Source organism: Lepidothrix coronata, unplaced genomic scaffold, assembly GCF_001604755.1.
Source record: "Lepidothrix coronata isolate B3197 unplaced genomic scaffold, Lepidothrix_coronata-1.0 Scaffold5, whole genome shotgun sequence".
In the NCBI taxonomy this organism is placed as follows: domain Eukaryota; kingdom Metazoa; phylum Chordata; class Aves; order Passeriformes; family Pipridae; genus Lepidothrix; species Lepidothrix coronata.
This window is the reverse complement of record NW_016690185.1, coordinates 12,158,877-12,185,595: the sequence shown is the minus strand read 5'-3', so window position 1 is coordinate 12,185,595 and position 26,719 is coordinate 12,158,877. Positions and strand designations below refer to the sequence as shown.

The 26,719-nt window shown below is 40.3% G+C and overlaps 1 protein-coding gene across 5 annotated transcripts in view; it reads left to right on the top strand.

The window, feature by feature from the left end:
• The first annotated feature begins 64 nt into the window (after nucleotides 1-64).
• STX7 (syntaxin 7) overlaps nucleotides 65-26,719 on the top strand; it is a 40,432-nt gene continuing 13,777 nt past the window's right edge. For 3 of the 5 annotated variants that reach the window (XR_001877221.1, XR_001877220.1, XM_017830009.1), the window contains exons 1-8: nucleotides 65-168; nucleotides 8,157-8,297; nucleotides 20,748-20,817; nucleotides 22,090-22,180; nucleotides 23,795-23,932; nucleotides 24,586-24,638; nucleotides 25,419-25,509; nucleotides 26,305-26,377. Coding sequence is in view for 3 of the 5 variants with exons in the window: in XM_017830009.1 (XP_017685498.1) it covers nucleotides 8,216-8,297; nucleotides 20,748-20,817; nucleotides 22,090-22,180; nucleotides 23,795-23,932; nucleotides 24,586-24,638; nucleotides 25,419-25,509; nucleotides 26,305-26,377 (598 nt within the window). In the remaining 2 variants the exon portion in view is untranslated. Of the gene's footprint in view, nucleotides 169-429; nucleotides 662-4,150; nucleotides 4,289-8,156; nucleotides 8,298-20,747; nucleotides 20,818-22,089; nucleotides 22,181-23,794; nucleotides 23,933-24,585; nucleotides 24,639-25,418; nucleotides 25,510-26,304; nucleotides 26,378-26,719 lie in introns of those variants that run through there. The other 2 variants (XM_017830015.1, XM_017830023.1) reach the window with 2 other exon arrangements.

Sequence of the window (26,719 nt, the reverse complement as noted above, 5' to 3'; positions counted from 1 at the left end):
TGCCCCGGCCCGCCCTGCTCTGGCACCGGCCGGGCAGGGCCGTACCTCCCTTCGCCGCCGCCGTCACGGCGGGGCGGGCCGGGCCGGGCCGGGTCCTACCCGCCCCTCCACGCCCTGCAGCCGCCACCGCCCCCGCCGCGCCCCTGCGAGCGGGTTCGCCGGGGCCGGGTAAGAGCAGCCGGAGCCCCTCAGGGGTGCGGTGGGTGTTCGCTGTCCCCCCTCCCGCCGGGGAAAGGGGTGACCAGGGCGGTGTCCAGCCAACCGGGAAGGGGCTGACAGGCACGGGGAGCCCGTGAGAGGGCGGCGGGAAGGGCCTCAGCGCCCCTCGGGCCCTCGCTGGGTTCGGGGCCGCCCCCCCGTGCCCGGCCCTGGGGCGAGTGGGGCGGCTGCGGGCGGGACTGGGGTGACGGGGGTGGCGGGGCCGGGGCCTCGGCGGGGGCGGTGTTGGAGCGCAGTGGGTCGTGACAGCACCAGCCCCTTTCCCCTGCACCCTCCCGGGACACCCCCGGTACCGAGGCTTTGGACTGGGCGCTGGCCGCGATGCTCTGAGAAGGGAGTCGGGGCCTACAGCGGGTGTTTTACAGGAGCTTGTGTGGAACTGTAGGGTAGGACGCGCGCCTCCGCCGTGTGGAAGTGCTCCCCGTGCTGTTCCAGGTCCGAGGTGAGCATGTCAGCGGGAGGAAGGGAGATTATAAAAGTCACCGATGTAAATACCGAGCCCGGGCCTGGCGCGCCGGGCCCCTGGGCCGATGTTATCGCTACTTTCCTGGTGAATCACTCCCCGCTGCATCAGGGATGGGCACTTCTGCAAACTCTGCAATTAAATGGAAGGTTTCGCTCCACTTTCCGTGCAATGCAAGGCACTGCATCTTAAATTGAAGAAGCCCAGTGATACAATCGCAGGAATACTTTTCCAGAAGCAATGTGCTCATGTGTTGTGACCCCCTCCACTGACGAACAAGCCTTGCAAAGGCAGAGGGCTGTGCCACGGGGCGAGAGGAGCGCTCCTGACGCGTCATTATCCAGTCTTGTGCTTTGCCAGCAGTGCAGCCCTTCTGCTCAGAGCTTGCAGTTTGTGCAAATACTGTTAACAGAAAAGAAAGGGGCCAAAAAAGAAAAGTTAAAATATCTTAAAATTAGAAGAAAGTGATGCTAAATGGTGGCGTTGTTATAAACTGTGTTTGTGTTCCCTTCATGAAGATGTCTTTTGTAGTCTTATGGCAGAATATTAAGTGGCACTCTTCTTGGTGACTTACACTGAAGTGAAACTCTTGGGGGAGGAGAAAAAAAGAGACCATGAGCTATATGTAGTTATTAGCATCCTGGTGGGCCTCAGAGAGACTCGACATCCATTGCAGTAAGATTTTGTGCAAAGGTAACTTCTCCCTTGGTGCACTTGATCTGAGCACTTGGTTCAATGTGAACAAACTACCATTAGGGAGATTTGAGTTAGACTATCTAGCATGCCAGGTGTGCTGTGCTTCTAATCCATCTTCATTTTCACATGAAATGATGTTTGTCTGTCAGTAGCACAAGAAACTAGGCACTTTGAAACGGTCATTTCAGGTCCATTTTCAGACCTCCTGTTCCCTATCTTCCTCAATAGTTCCAGTCCCTAGTGTTCATTTTCCTATTCCTGCTTCATCATCAGGCCTTTAAACACTTTGTGCACTCCTAGGAAACATAATTCTCTTAAGGCATTTTACCAAGAACTAAAATGTTCCTTTAGGCTTGCGAAAGCATGTGATTCTTACCTACTTCATTATAAATATCAGTGTGGATGAATCAGACAATTACAAACATTTTATTTTTTTTTATCTGTAAATGCTAAGCATTGGTGATGCATTAGGCCTAGTAGTATTTTAGGTTTCTGTAATTTAGTTTTTCATGCTGGGCAGTTTAAACACCACTGCTTTAAATTGCATCTTTGTTCAATGGAATCTTTTCTAGGAAAAATGACTAAAACACTGACCAGTGGCACAATCTAATAATTCTTTCCAGGAAAAAAAAAAAAAGGAAAGAAAAAAAGAAAAAAAAAAGAAGTACTTATAGCTGTTAGACAATGTAAACTTGGTTTTGTTAGGTTCCAGCATCACTAGTGTTGCAAGACTGAGGGAATTGGGCAGAGTGGATAGAAAATTATCTTTTGACATCTTTTATGTAAGTGTTGCTGCAGGAGAAATAAAGTTTTAAATGAACTGTTTCCTTCCCTATATGGATTTAAGTTTGACTTCACCTGACACTAGATCACAAAAAAAAAATAAATCTGAAAACTTTTCTTTTAAGAAGACCAAAAGGATTTAATTTTGTTTGCATGTTTGTTATGCTCCACAGTTGTTTTTTTTATTATGGGGGCCCTACAGCCTGCCTTTGTGGACCAAGATTTCAGTACATTAAGAGCTGTAAAAACACATAGTGGAAAATATGATATCTGTCTCATAAATATTTTAGCTTAAGTTTAAAGAAAAAAGAGATAAGTCCAGAAAAAAACTCCGACCTCCCTCATCCCCACTAGAGAAAATAGTGACAGATTTAATGCTCACCTGTATCTCACTAAGTCAGTTGCTATGAGTCAGTTATGAGAATCCCTGAGGTGCTGTAGCAGGAAATCCTTATATTTTCTGTAACTAACATTGTGACTGGCTGAAATTTTTGCTGAAGTCTTTCAGCAGTTCATCACTTTTACTTGTGTTTTCACCCTGCTTGAAGGATTTTAAACTTTTTTTTTTTTTTTGTGAGGGGGAAGCAGTTTACAAGGGAAGTCTTATTGTTGGCAAGAAGCTTTGTTACTGTGACCTTTATTTAGGAAAAAAAAAATCACTTAAAGAAAGCCCCATGACTTGTCTCTGGATAATTAAGGGCATAAAATCAGATGTAAATTCAGATCAGATTTAAATTTCCAAGTGTTCTATGGAATGTAGCATGTATTTTTTTTTTTGCTTTCTGAAAGTTAAGGTTCCATGTAATCATTTCTAGGTCCTGATGCTGAAACATTCCTCAAACAGTAAAGCTATTGCTTAAGGGTTCTTATCCTAATGTGTATGGTCTAGATTTATGGGAGAAGGAAGACTTTTAGAATATCTAAATGAGAAAATACAAGATAAATTAGGTACTTAACTGTAGCTGACTGGAGCCTTGAAGATATTTAGGTGACTGCTGTGAGATCTGACACATCATATCCTTTTGTTCTGATGGAGCTTTCAAGAATGACACTGGGGAGCTGCTTGGTTTTGGAGTTCCCAGTTTCTTGTCTCTACATTCATAACCTATGGAAAAATGGATCTTTTCCCATGCCTGACAAACACCTTTCTAGAAAATATATTGATACTAAGGTTCGTTTTTGCTCTGGTATAGAGTGACAGTGGAGGAACCAGGTAGTGCAAAAATTATGAAAAATATGTAGAAGTCCTTTGAATTCTTTAAACCTCAAATATGTGCAGCGAGGTCCTGCTTCAGGGAGTGTTGATGAAATGTCCTGATTTTTCATTTCATTTGTGACAGTGGACTCGGTTCCTTTGACTTTCTTCAGTAGCTTGGCAAGCTGAGTTGCCACTAGGTGTACTCCCAAAGGCAGAGATACTGAGTGGAACATAAAAGGTACAATCAGAAGCTCACACCTGACTGAAACTTTTAGGGGAACTGAAGACTACCATAGATGGAGCTCTGTTCCAGTTTGAACACAAACTGTAATTTCCTCAGCTGCAGCAGATTTTTAACTTCCCCAATTTATAAGTTATGCAGCCAGTAATGCCAAAATATATCACAACAGAGCAGTTAAATGCTGTGGAAGTGAAAAGGAGTAATTTCTATGGAAATTCAGAATCTTGATGAATGCTTCTATCCCCTTGGATGGAAGGAAATGCTTGGTGCATGCCTGGTTTCTTTCCTGGTGGTTGAAACCCTGACTTTGTCTGGGTCAAAGACATTAGCAAAAACACCAGTTGACTTCCCGAGGGCCTATCTATCTGTTTTCAGAGGAGTTTGAGTAACTTAACACTAACAGGTGAAGGGTGCGTGGGTTGAAATAGGGTGTTTATTCAGTTCAGATGCCCATGTTGCTGTGAAAACTAGAAGGCTAAAGCGTGGTGAAGACTGAGAGGTGATGAGAGCTGATGGCTGCCCCTTACATCTCTTTCTGTCTGTTCCCCAGGCCAGCAGCTTACTCTGTCACCAACCTGTGTTATTAGAATACTCATCAATAGCATTGCTAGTGGAAGAATCTGCATGGAGTAAACCAGCTGTGAATTTACATTGCTATCCTACAAATTTACTATAAATCTCAGTTCAGGTATGTGAGCTGATACAAAGAATTGTATCAACAATCAGAGAGATCTGCATTTGCAGATGAAAAGCTGAATTGTATCCTGTGGACTTTGCAATCTATCATCTGAACATCCTCTCATTATGTGTTGTGTTTGGCTGCCTATGTAGCTAGAAAGTTGAAAAATTCAAAGTCTTATGTATTGTACAATCTGTACATTTGTCAGTATAGTGCAGTGTAACTTGTTTAAAGATACTTATGGTTAGCTGTAGAAGTTTGCAAGACAATGAAAAGCAGTCACTGCTTTTGTCAAGAATTGGATGAAATAGTCAGTTTATATCTCTTGATTGTAATGATGCTCCTGAGAACAGTGTTACAGGAGCTGTTCGTGAATACAAATATGAAAGAAGAAAAAACAATCATGAAAGACTATGTTAGTTCTACACAAGGTAATTTGGTCTTTTGCAGCATTTTAACTTCAAACATATGTTTAACTTTTAACATTGACTTTTGACATTAACTGTAATATTTAACTAAAAAGTATTTTTAGTCAGTGCTAGCCTTGTAGCTAGCATGCTACTAAGGTGTCTAGGAATAGACATAACTTCAAAAAAAACCCAGTCTGTCAGCAGTTCTGAAAAATCTTTTTCAAACTAAGTGTTTAGGAAGTTTCTTTGGATGTTATGCCTATGATTGTATTTTCCACTAAATTGGTAGATTTCCTTACTTAGTCAATACAGCAGGGTATAGAGCTGTTTATTAACTTTAAAGTTTGCATGGCTTTGGCCTTACAGTCCAAATTCAGTGCAGTGTTGCCTAGGGTTTCCAAAAAGATCAAGGGTTGTTACACCAGCCTTGGTCCAGATAAGTGGTATTTAGGCTGTCTGGCTGACTGACTTCAGTCAAAATAACTTGAATCTGCATGTGGTACAGACAAAGGAAACGATACTGCAGAGAGCTGGCATGACTAGAGGGCAATTGTGCAGCAAGTAAGTAGAAGAGTGCAAATACTCTCCCTGTCACCTCATCTGCAATCAGGTTGTTCATTTCTAGGGGATACCTCAGGGCCTAAAGACTCCAGGCAGGGTTTGGGACCCTAGTGGAGCATTCATTTCAAAGTCATGCAGGGTTTGTCTCCAGAGTAGCAGCAGCTTGTTCATCTGGCATAGGTGGTGTCTCCTGCAGGGCAACAGGGGTGGGCCTGACCTTTGTAGTTACATCCCTGGTGAAGTTTTGGGCATATACAATGACGCGACCCATACAGTGTCCGGGCTCCACTAAAGGTCATTTCATATCATAGAGATACAAAAACAACCAGGGCGTTGCTGCCTGTATTAATACAGGCATTTCCAAGGGTGAAAGAAAATATTTGGCAACAGGGAGTGTTAATTGTTTGTACTAAAAAAAAAGTTTGTAAGGACTTGGGTTCGCAAATTGTAGCACAGCTGTTATCATACTTAACAAATCAGCTGGCCTTTTCATTTCCTTCTTTTTACATATTTAATGTACTTTCTTTTTCTCTCTCCTTGAAACTGAGTTTTAGCAGTGTCTGTTAACCAGAAGCTGATAGGCCAGGAGAACAGGACATTGCTTGGAAGGCACATGGTTTGGGTTGAACTCTGGAAATGTGGGAAAGTGGTGAAGTTAAAATGTTGAACCCACAAAGGTGATGTGCAGGAGAGCACAGCCTGGATGAAATTGTGGGATTGTGTTGGATGCATTTATGCTTGATTAGTCTGCATTCTCACTGCAGAACAGATAAACTGCCAGTTTTGATTTGCATGGGTATTGTAATCCATGTATTGTTAATTTAGATTTGGGATATGAGCATATGAGCTTGTGCTGAGCTTTGGTCTGTATGGAGGAAAAAGCACCACTAAAAATGCATTTGAATACCCAAGTTGTTGAAAAATGAATTCATATTGAGAAATACACCAGATGAAACAGGATAAAGTGGTAATTCGTAAGACTTAGGTGACACTGGGTTACAACTAAAGCTGAAGTTGATACAAATTATTGATCTTTAGAGGAAATAAAGTGCCTTCTTCATTCTGATATCTTGTGTGATATCTGATGGGTTTTTTTCCTAGTGGTTATATAGGCTGGATTGTATTGGTGGGATAGGTAATCATCATCATCATGGCTAGGCTTCGCGAACGAAGATTTGGGAAGGGCACTACCCACGTTTGTTACAATGTGGAGTGGAAGGCGTAGGGAGATAATGCGGTCAGAATGACCTGTCAGCAGATTTTTGAGTTTAGGAACAATAGAGTTTTTGATCATGAAGCTGACTCCCGAGAGATGCCTTTCGGTTCTGGGCTTACCTGACCAAAAGAGTGTGTAACCGGCACCATGTTCTCTGAGGCTGCCTTCCTCATGAAGGTGAACTTCACTGAGAGCAGCAATGTCGATGTTGAGACGAGCCAGTTCATGGGCAATTAGGGCAGAACGATGCTCAGGACGTCCGCTATCTGCAGAATCGAGCATGGTTCTGATGTTCCAGCATGCTAGAGTTAATTTGGGTACACCTTTGGAGGCAGGTGTGTGCCTTTGTCTTTTGATCTTTGTGTGACCGCATTGGAAGAAGATGCCCATTGGCTGCAGTTAACCAACTGGGTGAAGGGGGAGATGAGCTTTGTTTAGGCCACCTTTTCTAGGCCCCTCTCTGAGTGGAGCAAGCAGTGCTGTCCTTGAAAAGGCTACTTGGACATTCAGGGTGCTGCCCCAAGAGAATGTCATCTTCGGTCAGTCTCAAATGACCAATATCCTGAACCACCTCCATCCAGGGTTGGGGCTGCGGCTTCCAGTGCACCTTTCACCTGCCGTTTTGACTCTCGCCCATCGCTGCAGGGCTTTGCAAATGTGGGTAAAGCCTTCGAGCCTGCGCAATGGATTTTTTAGGTGAGATGCAGTATGCGTGGAACTGAACCCACCCTTTAATCCTAAAGTTCATCTGCCAGGGCCAAGCAAGCTTGGACAGTGGCAGCGAGGTCCTCAGGATGTAGGTTTAATTAGAGTGACCTTCTCTTAGATGGATGGCCTTACAGGGCTAAGCGAGCTCCATCTGCCCGGGTTTGGAAATTAGCGTTTTCCTTCTCCTAGGAGGGTTGCCAGAAGGCTAGTGAGCCCATCCTGCCCATGGACATATCTGACCCTTTGTTTTTGACCTCTCTGGCATGGGAGACCCTACCGACGGCATGTACCGTCGCCAGCATAGCTCGCAACCTCATAGGGGTACACAGGCTTCTACCTCACTGAGACCCCACAGCCCAGTAGACCCCCTCCCCCTCCCCTAAATTGGACTGGTAAACCTCTGTGTGCTCCACAGTTCCTCCGCTCTACTCCCCTCCTCCAAGGTGGCCACCGGGAGCCTGCCCGGCGTGGCCGGCGGCCGCTGGGGCTGGGGGCCTGCTGCCTGCCCGGCATGGCTGGGATGGATGATACAGGCTATGGAAATAACAATATGATTAGTTTGGGACATAATTCTTTAGAGAATTTAGCATTTTCAGATTAAACATCAGTTTTCTTCTGGAATGGCAACAAATGAAAATGTATACTCTTTCTTTGATTACAGTGGGGAAAATATGTAAGAAGTCTGACAAAGGATGTAGTTTCTGTGATGTGACTCTTGTAGAGTAATTGCAGATCTTAAGCTGTGTGTATTACTAAGAATCTCAATAGTAAGAGCTATTGTAGGAAATTCAAAAAGGACGTCATATTCCTATTTGATACTTTTTAAAGAAAGCGTTCCCTTAAATTCTGTCCTTGAAGTACTGTGTTTTTGGAGAGAGTAAGCATTAGTATATGGAGTTTTCTTTAATCTTTTCCTATGTATTCTTCTTTAAGATGGTGAAGACCTTTATAAGCCAATGATCAAAACTATTGTTTTTTATAGGTAGAGACTATCTGACTGTTTCCCATTGTGGATGATCTTTACAGCAACTCTACTCAGCCATGTCGTACGGACCGGGTTTTGGGGATCCTAATCAACTAGCCCAACGCATAACTTCTAACATCCAGAAGATCACACAGTGCTGTAAGTTGCATTTATGCATTTTTTTATAAAACTTTAGTAGTGCCCCCATTCAAGGTGAGTTTCTCAGATTCATTCATGGGAGTTCACTCTGACTCTGCCCACTCATTTGGCACGTTTGTGGCACCCTACACAGCATGTTCAGTCCTTCGTATATGTGGTTAAGAGTGATCTGCCATGGGGAAGTTTAGTGTCACTCTATATTCACCAGTTTTGTCCTGGCCAGTTATATGGCACCTAAAGATTGGTTGACATGTTTGCTGAGCAAGGACTGCATCAAGTATTTGCTGAAGCTTTAATTGTTTAGCAGGGACAGAAGCTGTGGCCTTGCAGCTTCCTCTTGTGTGGGTGTGTGTGTGAGGCAAATACAACTTGATTCACAAATTATGCAAAGTATACTGTTCATCAGAAGGGAGGTATCCATGAACAGCACGTGCCTAGTTTTGGCACGCATGTGTTTTATGTTGTTCGGGATGCAGAGTGCATGCAGAAAGAAGTGTTTTATTATTAAAACTTCAAATGAATAATGATCAGTTGGGTATGTCAGTTTTTATTAAAAAGTTGATCTTTGTTTTGCAAGACAAGTTCAAGGAGTTGGTATTTTTAGCACAGGTTAGTGGCACAGTTAGTTTAGCACATTTTTTTCAGCTACATTTTTTATATTCTTCCAGATAGAATTTCTTAAGATCTCAATAGACAGGAACAAAAATTGCAAATTTGCTTTATTGAAAAGTTTCTGTAGATCAGGGTTGTATTTCCTCAATATAAGATTAAGAAGTTGGCTCTCTAAAAGTCCTTATACTTGATTTCTTAAAGTCTGCTCAGTGAATTCTTTCAGTCTCTTGGCATCTAAGTTGGTCCTCCAGAGGCAACTGCCAAACTGTGACAGACACTGAGGCTCCAAGATGCAAAAAAGTTTTGTTTGTCAGGTGAAAACATAAAGTCAAACCAGTGATTGAAACTGGAGCATTGTGAAGACAGTTGCTGAACATAATTAACCATTGTATACTGGATGCAGCAATTCCTTAATCTCATCCTTTCTTTTCCATCTCTTCTCTTCCTTCTACTGTGTGTCTTCTCCCCTTGTGACAAACAAGGCATACTAAAAGCAAGCTGCTCAGGCTTAGATAGAAGGAGAAATGTCAGAAAGACATGCAATCCTGCTGTCTTTTGCATTTTGAAATTTAGACAGCTAAAGTCTGAGCAATAGGCAGATGCGTCTGCCATTCCAAGTCCAAATGTCTCTTAGCCCCACTGCTACCTGGCTTCAGAAACAGGAGATTTGCCTTCAAAAGCTCCAGCCAAGCACTTTTATGGTTCTGGTAGCTACACAGCTGGATTCCATCCCTTACTTTTCTGTAGACCTGACTGAAGTGTAACCACTCAGTTACTCTTGTAGTCCATTCTCTGTTAGATTTTATGAGGATCTGGATCCTATGAACATCGAGAACATGTTTCCTGGACTGAGTTCTCTAAGGGCTTATGTACACTTTTCTAGCTCTTTTGTTCCCATGTGTAATACCTGTCCAACTTTCTGTTGGAAAGTGTGAGCTGCAGGAAGTTCCAGGTCAAATGGGAAGAAACCTGCAGGCTTAGGGACCTGTGACTCTGAGAAGTGCTGTAACACATGGGGAGCCTGAATCACATGTGCTTGAATGAGCTGCAGCATTGTGTGCTGAATGTCGCAGAGGTCAGCGATGCCGGCAAGCCATGTCTCACTGGTTTGGTTTCAGGTTCGTGTTAACAGTGATGAGAAACAGATCTACAAACAGCTAGGGAAATTTCAGATTTAAGTAATAAAACCAAAGAAGCATATAATGAAATAGACTTGGGCAGCTCCTAAATTTGTCTTAGAGGACACAACTGATAATTAAGGTTTCAAAGTCTATCTGTCTGGAATTGAGTCCAAAGTAAATGTAATTCTCATTCCAGGCCTATCTTATATCTGATTATAAAATCTAGATGACCTACATTTCATATTTCAGAAGTCCAGTGCATTTAAAGGTGGTTGAGGTTTTTCCCCAACTTTCTGGATATGAAGAACAGGAGTATGGAGAAGAGAATATATGGAAGAATACCTATGGGGTGTAAAGCTCCAACGTGTCTGGGCTTTGCAGATGGAGAACCTATTATCAAGGTGGTTTAATCAGTGTTTACTGAAGGAGCAGTAGTTCTAGAACTGGGTTTCCTAGATTGCAGTCTCACTTATGTGGCAGCTTAATGGCAGCTGCTCTTGAGATAAATCTCAATGCCTTCTTTCAGTATTTCCTTGAAATATTTCATATTGATCACTCATTTACAGCAACTGGATAGACAAGGAATAAGTGTGATGCACAGATACAAGGTGAGCTAGTAAAATATATTTCTTTGTGACAAAACAAGTCCTGCCTGCTTACAAATCTGTATTTCTACCAGGCATACTGGGATATATATGCCTAGGAGAATGAGAGCATTGAATACATATGTGATTGGGGTTTTTTTCTTTTTTTTTTACCTCCTCTTCTTGAAGGGCATACAATTGTATAAATGTGATCTCTTTCAACAAGTGGAAAGGTGAAAGTGGATTAAGCAAAACAAACAAAAAGTATAATTTAAAGTCTTTAAAATATGTTGCTTTCAGACTTCTTACAACTGAAGATGAAGGGGAGCATTTCCTTGAAATTGACTGTTTTCTGCATTTTAAAAAATTAATTCTCTGTGTGTGGCAAAAAGAGGGAAAGCATTTTATTTAAAAAGATGTTCCCAAGAGGGAGCAAAATGGGAGTAGCATTCCTCTACAGGGAGAAGAACTCCACAGTTATAAATGTAGGAAGGATGTGGTTAGAGGAATAGGTGCCTCTTCTGCTCAACTGGAAAGATTTGACTCATGTCTCTGACAGGAACTGTGCAAGAAGTAGCCAGACATGCTTTTTCCTCCCCCCACATAATTCTTAAATCATTCTCCCATGTGTGGGTCATTGAGGAAGCAGATTAGTATGCCTTTGGTTTGCTTAGCTTCTAATATTTTATTTGTAGCTACCAAATATGTCACTCAGAGCAACCCCCAAAGAAAAGCAAGAAGGATGCAGCCTAGATATATAACTGTCAAGTCTTCACTGGCATCTTAAGCTGGGCTTTGGGAGCTGTTGCTTTAGAAGAAGTTTAGAATGCTGCCTTTTGCTTGGGAACACAGAACAAAGACTAACATTTGTAAAATACACTCAGTCTTTGAGTTCTAAAACATTTCCGGTTTGCAAACAGTAATCAAACAGTTGGAGAAGCTGCGCTAGCTGAAGTGATGCATTCATATTCCTTCGCTTCACTTCCCAACTCTTCCAGGTCGTGTCAGGATTTTGTGCAGAGGTAGTTGCAAAGCAAGTAAGACCTTGCTCAGTATTGGCAAGGTCAGTGATAGAATATTTGACTTGTTCATGCACACTGAAAATCAGCCCAGCTGGAAAAACATGTTCTGAATACTGCAAGATAATAAAAATTAAATAAAATTCAATAGCCATGATCCACATATGGCCAGAGGGAGTCTGACTTTGAGAGATTCTTTCTTATAAGAACTTTTGCTTTCTGCTGACTTTCTTTGCTATTTGTTGAGGTAGCACAAACACCAATTCATATAGAGCACATTCCCAGAAGGCCAGCTTAAGCCAGCAGAGATCCCTCTGTCATGTGATACTTGTCCTGTGACAACAATTTTGTTCAATTTCTGTTGCATCTCAAGTTTTGTATAAGCCAGTGTTTTCACTGAATGTTGTTAAAATGGAAGTAGAATTAGATCAATCATATGACTTTCCCATTCACTTTATATAACTGTAGAAAATCCTAAACATAGATTAAACCCTGGAAAAAATTAAGAATTTTGAGAGATGCCTTTTTGCTGTCGTTTAAGTCCAGTAAGTAGCTAAAACGTTCAGCTAAAACAGGCTGAAACATTAATTAAAAACTGTGTCTGTCACCAACAGGTTCGCATGATTACTCTTATCTAAAGAACACAGAGGGGCACATGGAAAATAAATGAAATCACTGAGGTGTTAAAGTCAGAGCCTGTATGAAAACAGAATTCTGTTATATAAAGTGTGGTTTTGTACAGGTGTGGTTTCAAAGCAAATAGGCTTAAAGTAGAGCTGGTTGAGACTTCTAATGATGATATTGTTAGAAATTTCCAATTCACTGCAGTTAATCAGATTTAACTTTATGGAACAAATTTTGTATTATTGTTGCTTTTGTCAGAAAGGTTTCTTGGATTTGAAATGAAGTTTCTGTAAAACGTGGAAAAGGCTGGTTATTTAGGGATTTTAAGCTCCCATTATGGTCCTCCATTTTGTGGACTTTTTCAAGGCAGAGGAATTGAGGAGAAATTCATCTATTTTGGGTCTTTGTAAATGCTTGTCTTTCTGCAATGAGGTGAAGTTATGAAGTCTGTAGTTCTTTTAGAAATAAAAAGTTTCTGAAAACTTCAAGCCTGAATCATTTGTATGCAGTTACTAAAGGCTTTCTTCTATGTAAAGTAGCACAGATATATATATTTAAGGTAGTTTGCTTCACAGATTTGTTTATGAATCTGAAGTTTGTTAATATTTTCCTGTGGTTTGTCCTGTTTGTTAAAATATTTTGGTTCTATGGAAAATTACATATGAAACAGTGTCTGATTTGGATGATATTCAACAAGAGGGACGGGGATTTATTTATGCTAGCAGGAGAATAGAGTGAAAAATGGATCTTCCATGTACACCCCAGCACACTTCTTGTGTTATTATGTGCAGAAAAGGTAGATTTTTTCCTTGACCTACACTGTATTGCATTACCTTAGTTAACTAGTCTGGGCAGGGTGGGGAAGAAAGACCTTTGTAAATTAAGCCATCTTAGTTTGGAAGATTTGGAAATTGTAAAACCACAATTTACAAATAACAAGGTGTCCAGGAAAGACATCCACAATTTTTACTGCAACTCTTGTTTTTGCTGATGGAGCAAGTATAAATGGACTCACCTTGACTAGATGACTTTTGCAAAACAGCCTGCATTTTTTCAGCAGGGCAGAAGAGATATGGCCAGGGTCCTCATGCTCCTTCCTATCTCTAGAGAGTTATATTTCAGAGTCTCTCTGGGGTACTTAAAGTACCTGTTCCTGCTCAGTTCTGTTGGATCTTTTCTCCTTGCGGACAGGAGAGGAGGAGATTGCATAACAGTCTGACTATACAGAGAGCCCTCTATCAAATCTATAAAACTTCTGTGCTGGAGGCTGCACTCCAGTTAGGGCACAGAATAAACCCAGGTCAGTGGTTGATTGTGAGTAACCCCCGGAGTATCAGCGACTTGTTTGTGTTGACTAGTCAGTGATGTGTTGTGTGCATTGCTTCCATGTTACCTTCTGAGTTAGCTTCTTGTAGTAATGACCTGTCCTCTTAAAAAAAACAAACTTTCTTCATGTAAGTGGGTTGGGTTTATGGTGTTTGTGTAGCTGCAGTTTACTGCAGAACTGTGCCTCATTTTCATAACTTTATAAGTGACTGGTATTCTTTAGAGGAACATTCAACCTTTGGGGTTTCAGGGAGTTACCAGGGACACTTTAGGATATAAATATAAAATGATTGTAGCTTGATTTAATGACTTTGCCTTGGCTGAGCTGTAATACTTGATCACATGATCAGTTATTGTGCACTTAACCAATGTGTATTTAGTGTGTTCTATGCCCACATTAGAAGAACAGGCATTATTTCAATTCCACTTCACAGTGTTCTTGAAAGACCATTTTAGATGGGAGTACATTAGCATGAAATGATTACAAAAGCACAAATGAAGGCAGATCCTGAACTCCAGACATTGTTGCTGATGTTCCTGGTCACTTTGGGGCATGATTCTATTTAGAAATGCTAGAAGCTGTAATAAAATCTAGAGAAAAGGTTACAAGACTGGATGTTTTCCCACTCTTCTATGCTTAAAGAGTCTTTAGTCTTTAGAGCTCTGAGGACAATCTTCACCCCCTACCCTCATTTTGTTTTCTCCTTCCCACAGTAGTTCAATTACTGTTTTTCTCTGCTAATGTATTATCCTGCTCCAGAATAATCAGTGTTATACATTAAGACAGAATAAAGCAAATTACTTAAAAAAACCAAATTACTGATGTTTTTAGATATTTGATTCCAGTTAGGTGAGCTCTTGGACACGGGAATGCTTTTTAGTAAGCTGGTATCATTTGGCCAGTCTGGTACTTGATTCCTCTAATAAACTGTCACTCTTGGTTAAAGTAGGGCTAGCGAGGTGTGCAGACAGCATTGTGGCATTGTGGTTTATGTTAAATTTTAGTGAACGTGAACTACACTAATAGCATTAAAGAAACACAATCACACAGAAGACTTTCATCTGATGAATTTATTGCAACTACATCTAGTTTCAACCCCCTTTACATGGACAGGGGTAGCACCCACTATATCAGGTTGTTCAAAGGCCTATCCAACCCAGTTGTGAACATTTCTGCAGATGGGACGTCCACAGCTCCTCTGGGCAATTTGTTCCAGTGCCTCACCACCGTCACAGTAAAGAATTTCTTCCTAACATCTAATCTAAACCTACCATCTTTTAATTTAAAACTATTCCCCTTTGTCCTATCACACTCTGCCCATATAAAAAGTCACTCTTTCTCTTTTTTTATAAGCCCCCTTTAAGTACTGGAAGGCCACAATGAGATTTCTCTGGGGCCTTCTCTTCTCCAGGCTAAACAACCCCAACTCTCTGACTGTATCCGTAAGAGAGGTGCTTCAGCTCTCTGATCATCTTTGTGGATCTCCTCTGGACTTGCTCTAACAGTTCCATGTCTTTCTTGTGCTGAGGACCCCAGAACCAGACGCAGGATTCTAGGTGGGGTCTCACAAAGGCAGAGTAGAGGGGCAGAATCACCTCCCTCGAACTGCTGGCCACACTTCCATTGATACAGCCCAGGATGCGGTTGGCCTTCTGGGTTGCTAGCATACTTTGTAGTATGTCCAGCTTTTTATCCTCAAGAACCCCAAAGTCCATCTTGGCAGGACTGTTCTCAATGAGTTAATTACCCAGTTTGTGCTCATGTCTGGGATTGTCCCAACCCTGATGCAGCACCTTGCTCTTGGACTTCTTGAACTTTATGAAGTTCTCATGGGCCCACTTCTCAAGCTTGTCTAGATGGATGGCATCTTTTTCTTCTGTTGTATCAACTGCACTGCTCAGCTTTGTGTATCTGCAAACTGCTGAGGGTGCACTTGGTCTCACTGTCTGTGTCATTGATAAAGATATTAAAGAGCACCGGTCCCAAGGCAGAGCCCTGAAACACCTCTCGTCACCATCCTCCAGGCAGGTGTAACCATTAGGTTGCTATGTGTAACAGCCTTTATAAAAGATTGATCCAGGAATGTTTTCTGCAGCATCTGTTTGTCTTAAGTCAAGTACCCGCAACTGAAGTGCAGAAGGAAAACACATTGAATTGGATTTGAATAAATTGAGGAAGTCTGTTGTCCCCAGGCAGAAGCAGCTTGAACGGGTGTAATTTTAACAAGTAATTCTTTTGTTCCAATAACCTACTCTGAAGAGACTGTGCAGTTTATTAGATTCCATACAACTTAATCTATAATTGGATGTGCTATTTGTTGACTCACTTGTTCAGCTGGACACTTCTCAGCCCTGCCAGAGAAGGTGGATGACCTGCAATCTGCTCTTCGTTTCCATCCTCCTAGTTGGTTCATTGCCTTTCAAACATTAGGATTTTACTGAAGGATTTCGTTGGGTTTTTTTCACCTTTTCTTCTGTAGCAATGCTGTGGTGTTACACCCCATACAGTGATTACTTATTCTCAAATGGGGATAACATTATTTGCACTTATGATCTTAGAGGCAAGAAGTTATTTATATTTTGATCTTCGTTGTATTAAATTATTTGTGTCTTTATTTTAAGTTTAAAACTTCCTGTGTGATCTTAAACATTCTCATGTTCAAGGACCAGAACCAGCAGTTACATCAACAGGGATTTACTTGTGGTAATGAAACAGCTTTCCAGAGCTGGCTTAAAAACAGGGCAAGATGAGGAGGAAGGAGATGAAACTTTCTTCTTTCCTAGCCAGCTGTTAAGCAAGGGTAGTGTGTGATCCAGTATGTCAAATATGGTTTTACCTATGAAAAAAAATATGTATTACAGATCTGTCAGGAACATTCTTCTCAAATACTCCTACCTGTTAAAAAATGTAAATATTTCCCTTGTAACTATGACTACTTCTGTAACTCTTGTGGAGAAAAGGAAGCCTTTTATCTGAGACACTGTTACTTTTTCTTTCCTGTGCCTTTTTTTTTTTTTTTGTTCTCTTTAACTAGAGGGAGAGCTTCCACTAACTAGAAATGGAAGCACTGTTTGGCTTAGTAAAAGAAAACGTAAGCTAACTCTGGAATAATTTTCTCCTTAGGAATTCAGGTTAGGTCTTAATTGTTTCTCTGGCTCATCATTAACCATGTCTGACCTGTTCCTGAGCATGTGACCAGCCTGAGAGTAGCTAAGTAGCGTTCATCCACTAATAGTTGTGTATTATGAGATCTAGATCAGGAATGCTGCAATTACAAGTGAAAAGTCTTCTTACTAATATAGTATTTCTTCTTTCTAAGACAAGACTAATTTTGGGATGAAAAAAGATTCTTTTCTTTTGCGTGCAAGACAGCAGTTGCTTGGAAAAACATGCATTTTGCTTGCATGGTATCGTGTACCCTGCTTTCTGTGCTACCCAGTTCCCAAAGGGGACTTTCTTTCTGCAGTGGTTTATTGCCAGCCGCAGCTGGCAAGATGCTGCTCCTGCAGGATTGTAGTCTGAACCCTAAGAGAGCTGTTGATTTTCATTATATGCAAATGTGTACTCTGATCTTCAGTGTGAAGTGGTCTCAGGAGTTCGCACACTTCTGATGCAAGCTGTTCCCATGTCCTGGTGACTTTGGTGAAGAACGCCTGTGTGCATGTGGTGTGTGCCCTTGTGCAGATCCTGAGTAAAGTCCAGCAGCCAGCTGTATACATCCAAGGAGCCTAAGTGCTAAAGTGAGCCAAAGTGTCAGACTTTACACTGAAATGGATTAAAATAATGTACAAGATCCAGTCAGTCTCTGTTACAGGATTGGTAATGTCCAGGACAGGAGGGACATCTGGTAGTCAGATTACTCCTGTCTTTCAGAACTCCTTGGAAAGTTTGAAGGATTGGGAACTGGGTAAGGGAAACCCATAAAGGGTGAGGTAACCTAGGAACCTGTCAAACCCGTGCTCTGATCTTTGGTCCCTGACTGTTACCAGTACGTTTACAGTGCAGAGCTAGGGCTCTGTAAGCTGGGCGTAAGCCTTTGGCTCTCCGGGACATTTGAGTGTTACTGGTGATTTGAGAGGTACCAGAGCAGATGCCATGAGCCTTGATGTGACAACCTGAACTCCCTGCACAGGGCCGAAAAGCTGGTTAAATGAGTGGCTCAGTACCCTTGTAAATACCACCATCACCTGTGAGGCCAGGACTTTAGGGACCTCTGTTTTATGAAGAGTAATCCCAGGCTTCCAGCAGTTTTGCTCTTCAGTGCCAAGACATTCTCCCTGCTTATTTCACAAGTAGGGCAGTAGAAGGAGCAACTAGAGGTTGCTAACCTTTAGGAAGAGAGGCTAAGGCTGCCCTGCTTTTTCCTTGAGGAAAGGAAGGGATACTAACTTGATTTAAGAAGTTTCAAAGGTAGTTCTTGCTTTGAATCAAATTCTGTGAGATCTCTGTGTGTACATGTGAGGGAACAAGACACCTTCTCTGTGTGATTCAGGTGGTAGTGTCTTAAAGCCTGTTTTAAATCTTGCTTTTATCAATAAAGCTGTATGAGTGCATGAGTCTGAACAAATGTCTATAGTTTAGGTGTTTTTGTGATTATATGTATATTATAATATCAAATATTTGAATGAGAAGTAGCTACAGTAAGAAATCAGTAAACAATCCAAACCAAAAGAATTATAAGACTATAAAGTCTCTATACACTCCAGTGTGTTTATATTAACATGAAATAGTACAAAGGATGGATTTCTTTAACTCATCAACCTGCAAGCATACACTGTAAATCAAGATTTCAGGAAGGTCACCTTCTCTACTACCCATATTATACTGGTCCTATCAACTTGCTTTTGGCTTTTTTATGAAGCAGCTTTGGGAATAGTGCTGAAGACTTTTGGCCAAAATTTACTTTTAATGCTCTGCCTTTTTTTCTGCTTGCTTACTTGAATAAGCCGTGTTTCACTTTTCTATGCAATATACTTCATATGAAAAAAAATTGATATGAGAAATGCTGGTTTTTTTCTGAATAGTATTCTGATTATGAAAGGTTAAGGTGGAAAATGCTAAATTACAGGAAGCACAGAAAAATGGTGTTGGTTCAGTCCTTGGGGGTTTTTTTGTTTATTTTATTTTTTTCCCTCATGACTTGAAAGCCCGTTAGCACTTTGCTATTTTGATGCATGCTACAGACTTTCTGGTAAAATGTATTTTAATTTTATGCTGAATTCCTGAGTTGTAAGACTTGTGCTGAGGTGAACTTCCCTCTGCATCTGGAATTGTACAGCTGACCAGTTATGCAGTGCTGGCTTTTAATTTTCCCTCAATTATCTACTAGTGTTCAGCTTTAGAAGTAGGATAAGTATGTAATTAACTTGGGATGCAAATATTTTAAGTATAGGCCTTGTTTCAGGGAATTTTTATTTAAAACGCAAACCTACATTTTCTGTACTTGCGGTTAAATAACGCACCTCTAGGTGGCGGTAGGACACACCGGAACTTTTTCTGCCTCTGTTTTGGTTTTCCTTTTACTCTCCCTTTTAAAGGTAGGTACGGAATTACTGAGCTCCTTGGCTCTTGAATCAGAAGGGAGAGTGCCTTGGAACAAATAAAGGATAGCTAATGTTCAGTTTCATAGATATTAAAACTCTATGCTATTGAAGATGACACTAGCCAGTTATCCTTTTGTTTGTTTGTTTTAAATAATGCATTACCGTGACCACAAAAAAGAAGCTTAATTGACCTGAACCTGTGTTTATCAGTACGTGTGACCAGCTGCGGGTGCCCAGGAGAAGCATGGGCAGCTGGACAGTGCCTCAGCCCAGCAGTCAGGAGGCCCCACTGGACAGGAAAGGGATGGCTCTCAGTGGCTGGTAGTCAAACTGTAGGCAAAAGTCAAAGATTTTCACTTCGGTTTTGCTGCTTTTCAGCTCAATTAAAATATAAGCTGAAACCCATGATTAAACCCATCTTACAGTGCTATTCTCCCTCAGAAATTCTGTAAGTAGTTTATGCTCCTCAAACATCTGCCTCGAAGTATTTTATTTTTTTACCTTGTGCAAAACTAGGTACTAACTTTCCCCTGTTTTGATATTTTCATTACATGAGTGTGCACAGAAAGAATTGGCTATAGCAGTTATTGGCATTGGAAGATATGTAAAGCAGTGTAGAAAATCCAGTATCACTAATTCACTGGAGACTTGCTATGAAACAAAGATTAGAATTAATATTATTACTAAAACTGCTTTAACGAATTCCAGTTTTATCTAACTGGTTAACATAAGTCATAGGTTATTTTCTTCTTTTATATGAAGTTCTGTCTCTTACAGGTCTCTTTATGGCATATGGAAAAGTACTCTTTTTTTTTTAGTATGGTTTTCTTCATTACATAGAGTTGTCACTTACTGCATTTTTAACTGTGTTAGGGATAAAAAAAAAGATAGTGTGCTAGTAAAGTGAGGATCCCACAAAGTATGATACCAACATATTTTCTACTGACTATGCAGTATACCAGTCTGCCTGGGGAAGGCCACAGAAATACAGGGAAGACAAGTCTACGCCTAGCTGAGAGTCAAGCAAAATAAATTATTCTGGATATATATTCTTTTGTTTCAGAACATGAGGATGTTAAGCTGAGATAAAGCATCTTGAGGATATAAGTCTTGCAGTGTGAAAAACTACATATCCTTGAAGTTTCTGTGTGTTGTTCTCCTTGCTTTCTCATGTGACAGTAATATATACCAGGCTGAAAATAAGGCTCAGATGATATATGACTTTTTGCTGTTCAAAACTAATATATTTTATGAAATACATTTAAAAATCACTGGTAGTTTGTATCCCACATTTAAAAACATAAGACTATCAAAATATTAGAAGTCTTGATTTAGACTTATTAAAATGAAACTATTAACTAATCTTTAAATTACCTGTTTCTACCTAAAGACTTGTATACCTTCTCATCCTTTGTAAGAAACCCTGGGCTTTGTCCTTGGCAAAAACCATTTAGTAGTTGTTTTGAGACTTAAAAGTAGAGTCTTTGTAGGAGGTTGAAAAAGTCTTGAGTTTCAGTTTCTGTCAGCTTATATTGCTTTAGAATTATCAAGCAAAAATGCATAAAACTATGCAGGAATTGTCTTTGCCCCATTAAAATTTCTCTTCTTCTTCTCAAACAGCTGCTGAAATACAAAGAATACTACATCAGCTTGGAACACCACAAGACACGCCTGAGTTGAGGCAACAGCTGTGAGTACTTCACACAAAAATGTTTAGTTTTGTCGCATTGTAAACAATCTCCTGGTAGGTGATGCGGTCATTTTTTGTTAGGTAGAGTTCTTGATTTCACTGAGAAAGGTGAATATAGGGAAGTATTTGAAACTTAAATGTTGAGATGTGCTTTCTAAAATTAGTTTTGGATAGTCTGTAAACTAGAGTCATCTGGTTTGCCCATGCATGTTGCCTGAAGTATCAGCATTCTGTAAAACCTGTGCTCTATGTCAGGGAAGGGAAAGTGGCACAAACACAAAGCAATAGCACTGTTTAAAAACATACACCTGTGCCTCCACTCCAGTCAACACTTCTAATCTGTCTGTATAAGTTTCACTAGGTAATGAATATATTGGGGTGGGTTTTTTGTGAGATGGGGTGCTGGGAGAGAAAGGGGAACGTCGTTTTTAGTGATGAAAGCTGCAGTAAGGGATGGCATTATAGGATAAACATGTACCAGAAATAGTAATATAACAGCAGTGAAATCAGACTCCAGGGCAGATGCTCTGCTGTAGTTCTGTCACCTAAAGGTTGTCTTTCATTAATATGCCTCTAGCAGAGACAGTCAGCTGCTTTCCACTTCTCTGTGTGGTCTCATGAGCCAGTATGATTTTTCTCATTAAACTCCTTTACCACGTTAATCTCAGCATCATAAGTGCACGTAAGCGACATGTTGTGCTCACCCTGTAGGTGAGAAGGTTGGCATTTTTGGTGCGGTTAATGCTGCGCTGTGGCTGTTGAGTAGTAGGAGGATGTGTGTATTGAACCAAAGTCATCGTGTTCATTTTGCGTGAACAGCCAAATTCCTTTATAATACCGTGAGTTCAGGGCCCATAAGATTAGCTAAGTACAGTCCACAGTGGGTATTCTACTGGTGACTGGGAATAGGTGAAGATATAGTTTATGCAATAACCTGACATATCTAGGCAAAAATTCACAACTAAACAGGATAGAAACTGTTTTGAAGGACATGTTTCAGTCCCTTTATGGATGCAATATATATATCAAGTTTCCTTGAGCTTTCATCTGTCCATTTTTCACTTGTCTGAACATTTGGCTTTTTCAAGAGTTATTTGATTATTTTGAATATTGATGCTGATGGTTTGATAATAGCTTTGCAGAGTAAAGAACAGAGTAAAGATGGCTTTGTGTGCTTTACAGAGGCATTTAGTGCTGCTGCTTTTCTGAGAATTAGTAAAATTCAGCAAAATAACCCAATGGTCTCTAATGAAAATTTGCATTTGATTTTAGGCAACAAAAGCAGCAATACACCAACCAGCTTGCCAAAGAAACTGACAAGTACATTAAGGAGTTTGGATCTTTGGCTGCAACAAGTGAACAGGTATAAAACCAAAGAACATGGCTTGTTTGACTATCATGTTGGCTCATGTAGAGTATTTGAGTCACTTCAGTTCTTCTTTCCTGTTTTCAAAGCACTGTTTAGTTAGTCAACACATTTGCACAGTGGGGAATACTTATAAGAATATTTTGTTGCAGTCCAGACTTGTCCCAAAGTTGGTTTTGTGTATCAGGAATGAGGTAGTTTGACTGAAATGATGGGAAGCAAGGCAGTGCACTGTGCCTGCCTGTGACTTCAGGTAGCTGGACACTTTGTAATCCATTGCAGTGATACTAAATCTGACTCCACTGGCACTCTGACTGCTTCCAAGGTCAATGTATCATGTACAGTGTGTTCGTTCCACATCACTCAGATCATCATATGTGCTATATCTTGTCCACAGGCTTTTCCTTTCTTAAGAGGAGTAGACAGGAGCTGTTACTAAAACAACTTGTGCAGTCTTTAAGCTGCTTCTTTCCCAGGTCTGTGTAAAATCTTGTCAGGACATAACATGTGAAGTGGCTGTTGTGATTAGCACACTCCTGTCTGCCATCCTATGGTTTCTTGTCCTAGCAAAATCTGTCACTTATATAAGACAAAACCAACAGGATCCCAGAAAACATGGATTTGGGTTATTGTCACTCAACTTGCCTGGTCGGTATAGGTTACTAAGGAGCCCTTGGGAAAATGAACGGTCTTGAAACACTGAATTCAATTGGCAGGCCATGATCCATGTGTGCTCATCCTGTCAAGCTGTAAACTTCTAATAGCAGTGTTAAAACTTGGTCTTAATACATAACCAGGCAAAGCATATTTAGTTTGTTGTCTTTTTTATGGTTTCTCTGTTTCCTTATCTTGGAGCTGAAAAGTTGGCAATGAAACATTTTACTGTTTAATTTTACTCCTTTTATCAAAGCTACATCTCAACAAAAGGCATAAATAACAGATTCATGAATGGCAAATTACAGCCTTTTAGACATTAGGAAGGAAGGTTGATATATTGTATATATTTAGGGAAATCTGGTAGAGGCTTTCCTGAGTGTCCAATGTTACTCTTCACTACATCTTAAGGAAAACAAACAAACAAAAAAAGCCTGAAAAGTTAGAATATGTATTTTAGTACCAGTTCTAAAGCACTTAAGTGGGTATGTGAACCTACTTCTGGATGCAGCTCAATATGTATTTCCAACATTTACGTAAAATACATAAGAAGTGCCATGTTCTTTCTTTTCTGCACCTTTCCTCTCTATTCAGTTACCTTTGCATATTTTAGCATCCTTGGTATCAAAATATTTTACACTGTAACAGTAGGTTTTATAGTCAGCAGATGATAAGGAAGGTAAAAGCTTTCTTGTCCCTGCCCATTTCTCATTTCCAGCTGTTAAATGAAAATGAATACGTCAGCTTCCTCTTTAAATGCATTAATTTGTGCAGTTTTATTATTCCAGAAGGAAAGAAGGTTTGTCCATGCAATTGCAGATAGTTTTGTAGACAGTCTTCCCTTATACCTATTTAGAAGAAAAAGAGTATATATACCTTAGCATTGAGCAGACTGGAAATAGCAAAGCCTTGGAAAGCCTGAGCTCATTTGACTTGGTAAAACTTTTTCTCCTATAGCGTCAAAGAAAAATACAGAAAGACCGTCTTGTGGGGGAGTTCACCACAGCACTTACAAATTTCCAAAGACTCCAAAGGCAAGCTGCTGAGAAAGAAAAAGACTTTGTAGCCAGAGTAAGAGCCAGCTCAAGGGTGTCTGTAAGTATCAGAAAAATGTGCCATTATACTCTTTACAGTGATGTTTGATGTCAAACTGGCTTCCATAATGCTACTTAAGAAAGCTCATATCTCACCCTAAATACTGCAGACCATGTGTTATATGACTTTATAGTAGAGGCTGCATTAAGCTGTAGTAATCTCCCAAGAGAACAGTTACTTTTCCCTTGCTTTTGTCACAAACTGCCTCCATTTTCTTGCTGTAGTGTTGCAAAAACAACTTATAGTAGATTTGGAAATGCTTTTGCTGTAGCTTTAAGATATCAACAGGTTTTTTCCTATGGGGAAAAATGACTTGCCAGATTTCTGTAGAGTATGAAAGTGAAGAAGTGCTAAGGAGCTTCAGATGTTGAGCTTTTTTGTGTTAATATATCAATTTTGCCTTTTCAGTCTGCCAAATACTTGTTATTGTACTTACAAATTTTAGCAGGCAGTTACTGAGCTGAATGCTTTTGCTTGTATTTCATCTTTGTGCATGCATAAAGCAAAATCAGAATGAGAGCATGTTAAATCATGTTTCAGTTTGAAATTGACTTTCTAAAAACCTTCTAATATTGACTGGTTATAGAAATGCTGACAGTGCTCCTTTCAGGGCCATAATGTTATATTTGTATTTTTAATCTCTGATCATGTAGGGTGGTGCTCCAGAAGATAGCTACAAAGAAGGAACACTTGTGTCTTGGGACAGGTAGGTTGACTTAGTTCACAAGCCTCAACCAAGCTCAGAATAACAAATGACCTGCAGGGAAGACAGCTGCCCATGGTTTTTTGGATTGGGTTTTTTCTTTTGTTTTCACTCGGGTTTTTTTTTTTTGTTTTGCTTTGTTTTTTTTTCTGATCAATTGCCTTTTTCTGGAGGGATTTGGGATAGGTTGTTCAGTTAGGCTTTCTTCTATAATGCTAGCATAGAGAAGAGATTTTGATGGCATAGATGAGAAGAAAAAAGGAAGAGTTCTCCTGATGCTTCAGCTGTAGCCATCACCTTAAGCTCCCCTAATCTGCCTTTGGGTTTTCTGAGACCCAAACTTAGGGAAGAAGAGTTCAACCTGTGAATAGAGTAAATCTGTTGTGATAAGGGCACAGTGTTTACTGGGGTGTCTCATTGCTTCCATATGCTCCAAGAACCGCTTCTTGGTCTCAGATTATTTTTTGTTGGGTAGCTTGCTTTTGCCTCTGATAGATATCAACTCTGCAGTTTATAATTCGGAAGGAACTTTGCCCTTGTATTCATACTTGGAATTTCCAGTCAGCTATCTTCTAGCTAGCTACTAGCTTTGCTACAGCAGCAGCTTCCTACACCTAAGGTGTGACGGTTATGCTGTCCCTGTTAGCTAAACAGGCAAAGGTAAAAACATGCATTTTGTTAACCAGTAATGTAAAATGTGCTATGTAGTTAACTGTCATTTTATTATTTCTCATTGTGCCTGTTCAATTCTGTGTGAGTTTTGAGGGGTTTTTTGTTTGATAGTCAACCACAAGCACAAGTGCAAGATGAAGAAATTACAGAGGATGATCTCCGTCTTATCGAGGAGAGGGAATCTTCCATTAGGCAGCTTGAAGTAAGTACAAGTAGTTTTACAGCAGAATATGCTTTTGATGTTTCCATGGTATGAGCATTAATTGCAGAAGTGAATCTTGAGGAGATTTGTTTGTTGGTGTGGTTTTTTTCCTTTAAAACTGAAAATACTGCCTTTAGATGTAAAATGTGCTTTTGAAATAATAGAATCATCAGGTTTGGAAGAGACCTTTAAGATCATCAAGTCCAACCGTCAACCCAGCATTACCACTGTAACCCCTAAACCAAATCACCCAGGGCCAGATCCAGACGCCTCTTAAACACTTCCAGGTCTGGTAACTCCACCACCTCCTCAGGCAATCTGTTCCAATGCCTGACCACCTAACAGTGAAAAAAAATTTTCTGATATCTAATCTGAACCACCCTAATGCTAAAACTAATGCAAAATATGTCCTACACCGGCTTTTATTAATTTGGCTTAGATACATCTTAAGCAATGTTGTCATGAATTTTTCTCTGCAGTTAAACTTATAATACAAGCATGTGTCTAGATGAGCCCTCAGCAATGAGAGATCCTGTTTGTTATGTGTTGGGAAGTGTACTTTGTGCACATGCTTATCCTCAGTTTGATTTGATGGTTAACTTGATTATGATAAACTTGGTCTCATAGTACCAAAAAACCCCTTCCAAATAAGTACATTAAGTTGGGTTTTTTTATCCTGTAGTATAAGGAGTCAGGGATATGCACTCGGGAGGAGAAGGAACACTATTTATATCTAAATGTGCAGAGATGCTTGAATATGTGATGCCAATTGATGCTATGATTGGTTCTTTACAGGCTGATATTATGGACATCAATGAAATTTTCAAAGATCTAGGAATGATGATTCATGAACAAGGTGATGTCATAGGTAAGTCCAATTCATATACTATCTGAAAAAATTTTATTCGGTTTCACTGGAGAGCTGCAACGTAGAACTTCCTTTTGCTGGAAAAATTCCTCTAATGAGAATAACAATGCTAAAGCAAATGCAGTGCAGCCTAATAATGAGTAGACTGGTTGAGGTGACTGGGAATACATAAACTGTGTTTAAAATGTAGTTTAAAACATTATGTAGTTTTTCATGTGTATAAAATGTCTTTAAAAGTAGTTTTTTGAACTGTTTATACATAAAATTGGAATTTATGTGGGAAGTTTTACTGTATTTGCTAATGATATGTGTGCAGATTCAGCAAAGGCTCATGCTTTGCCT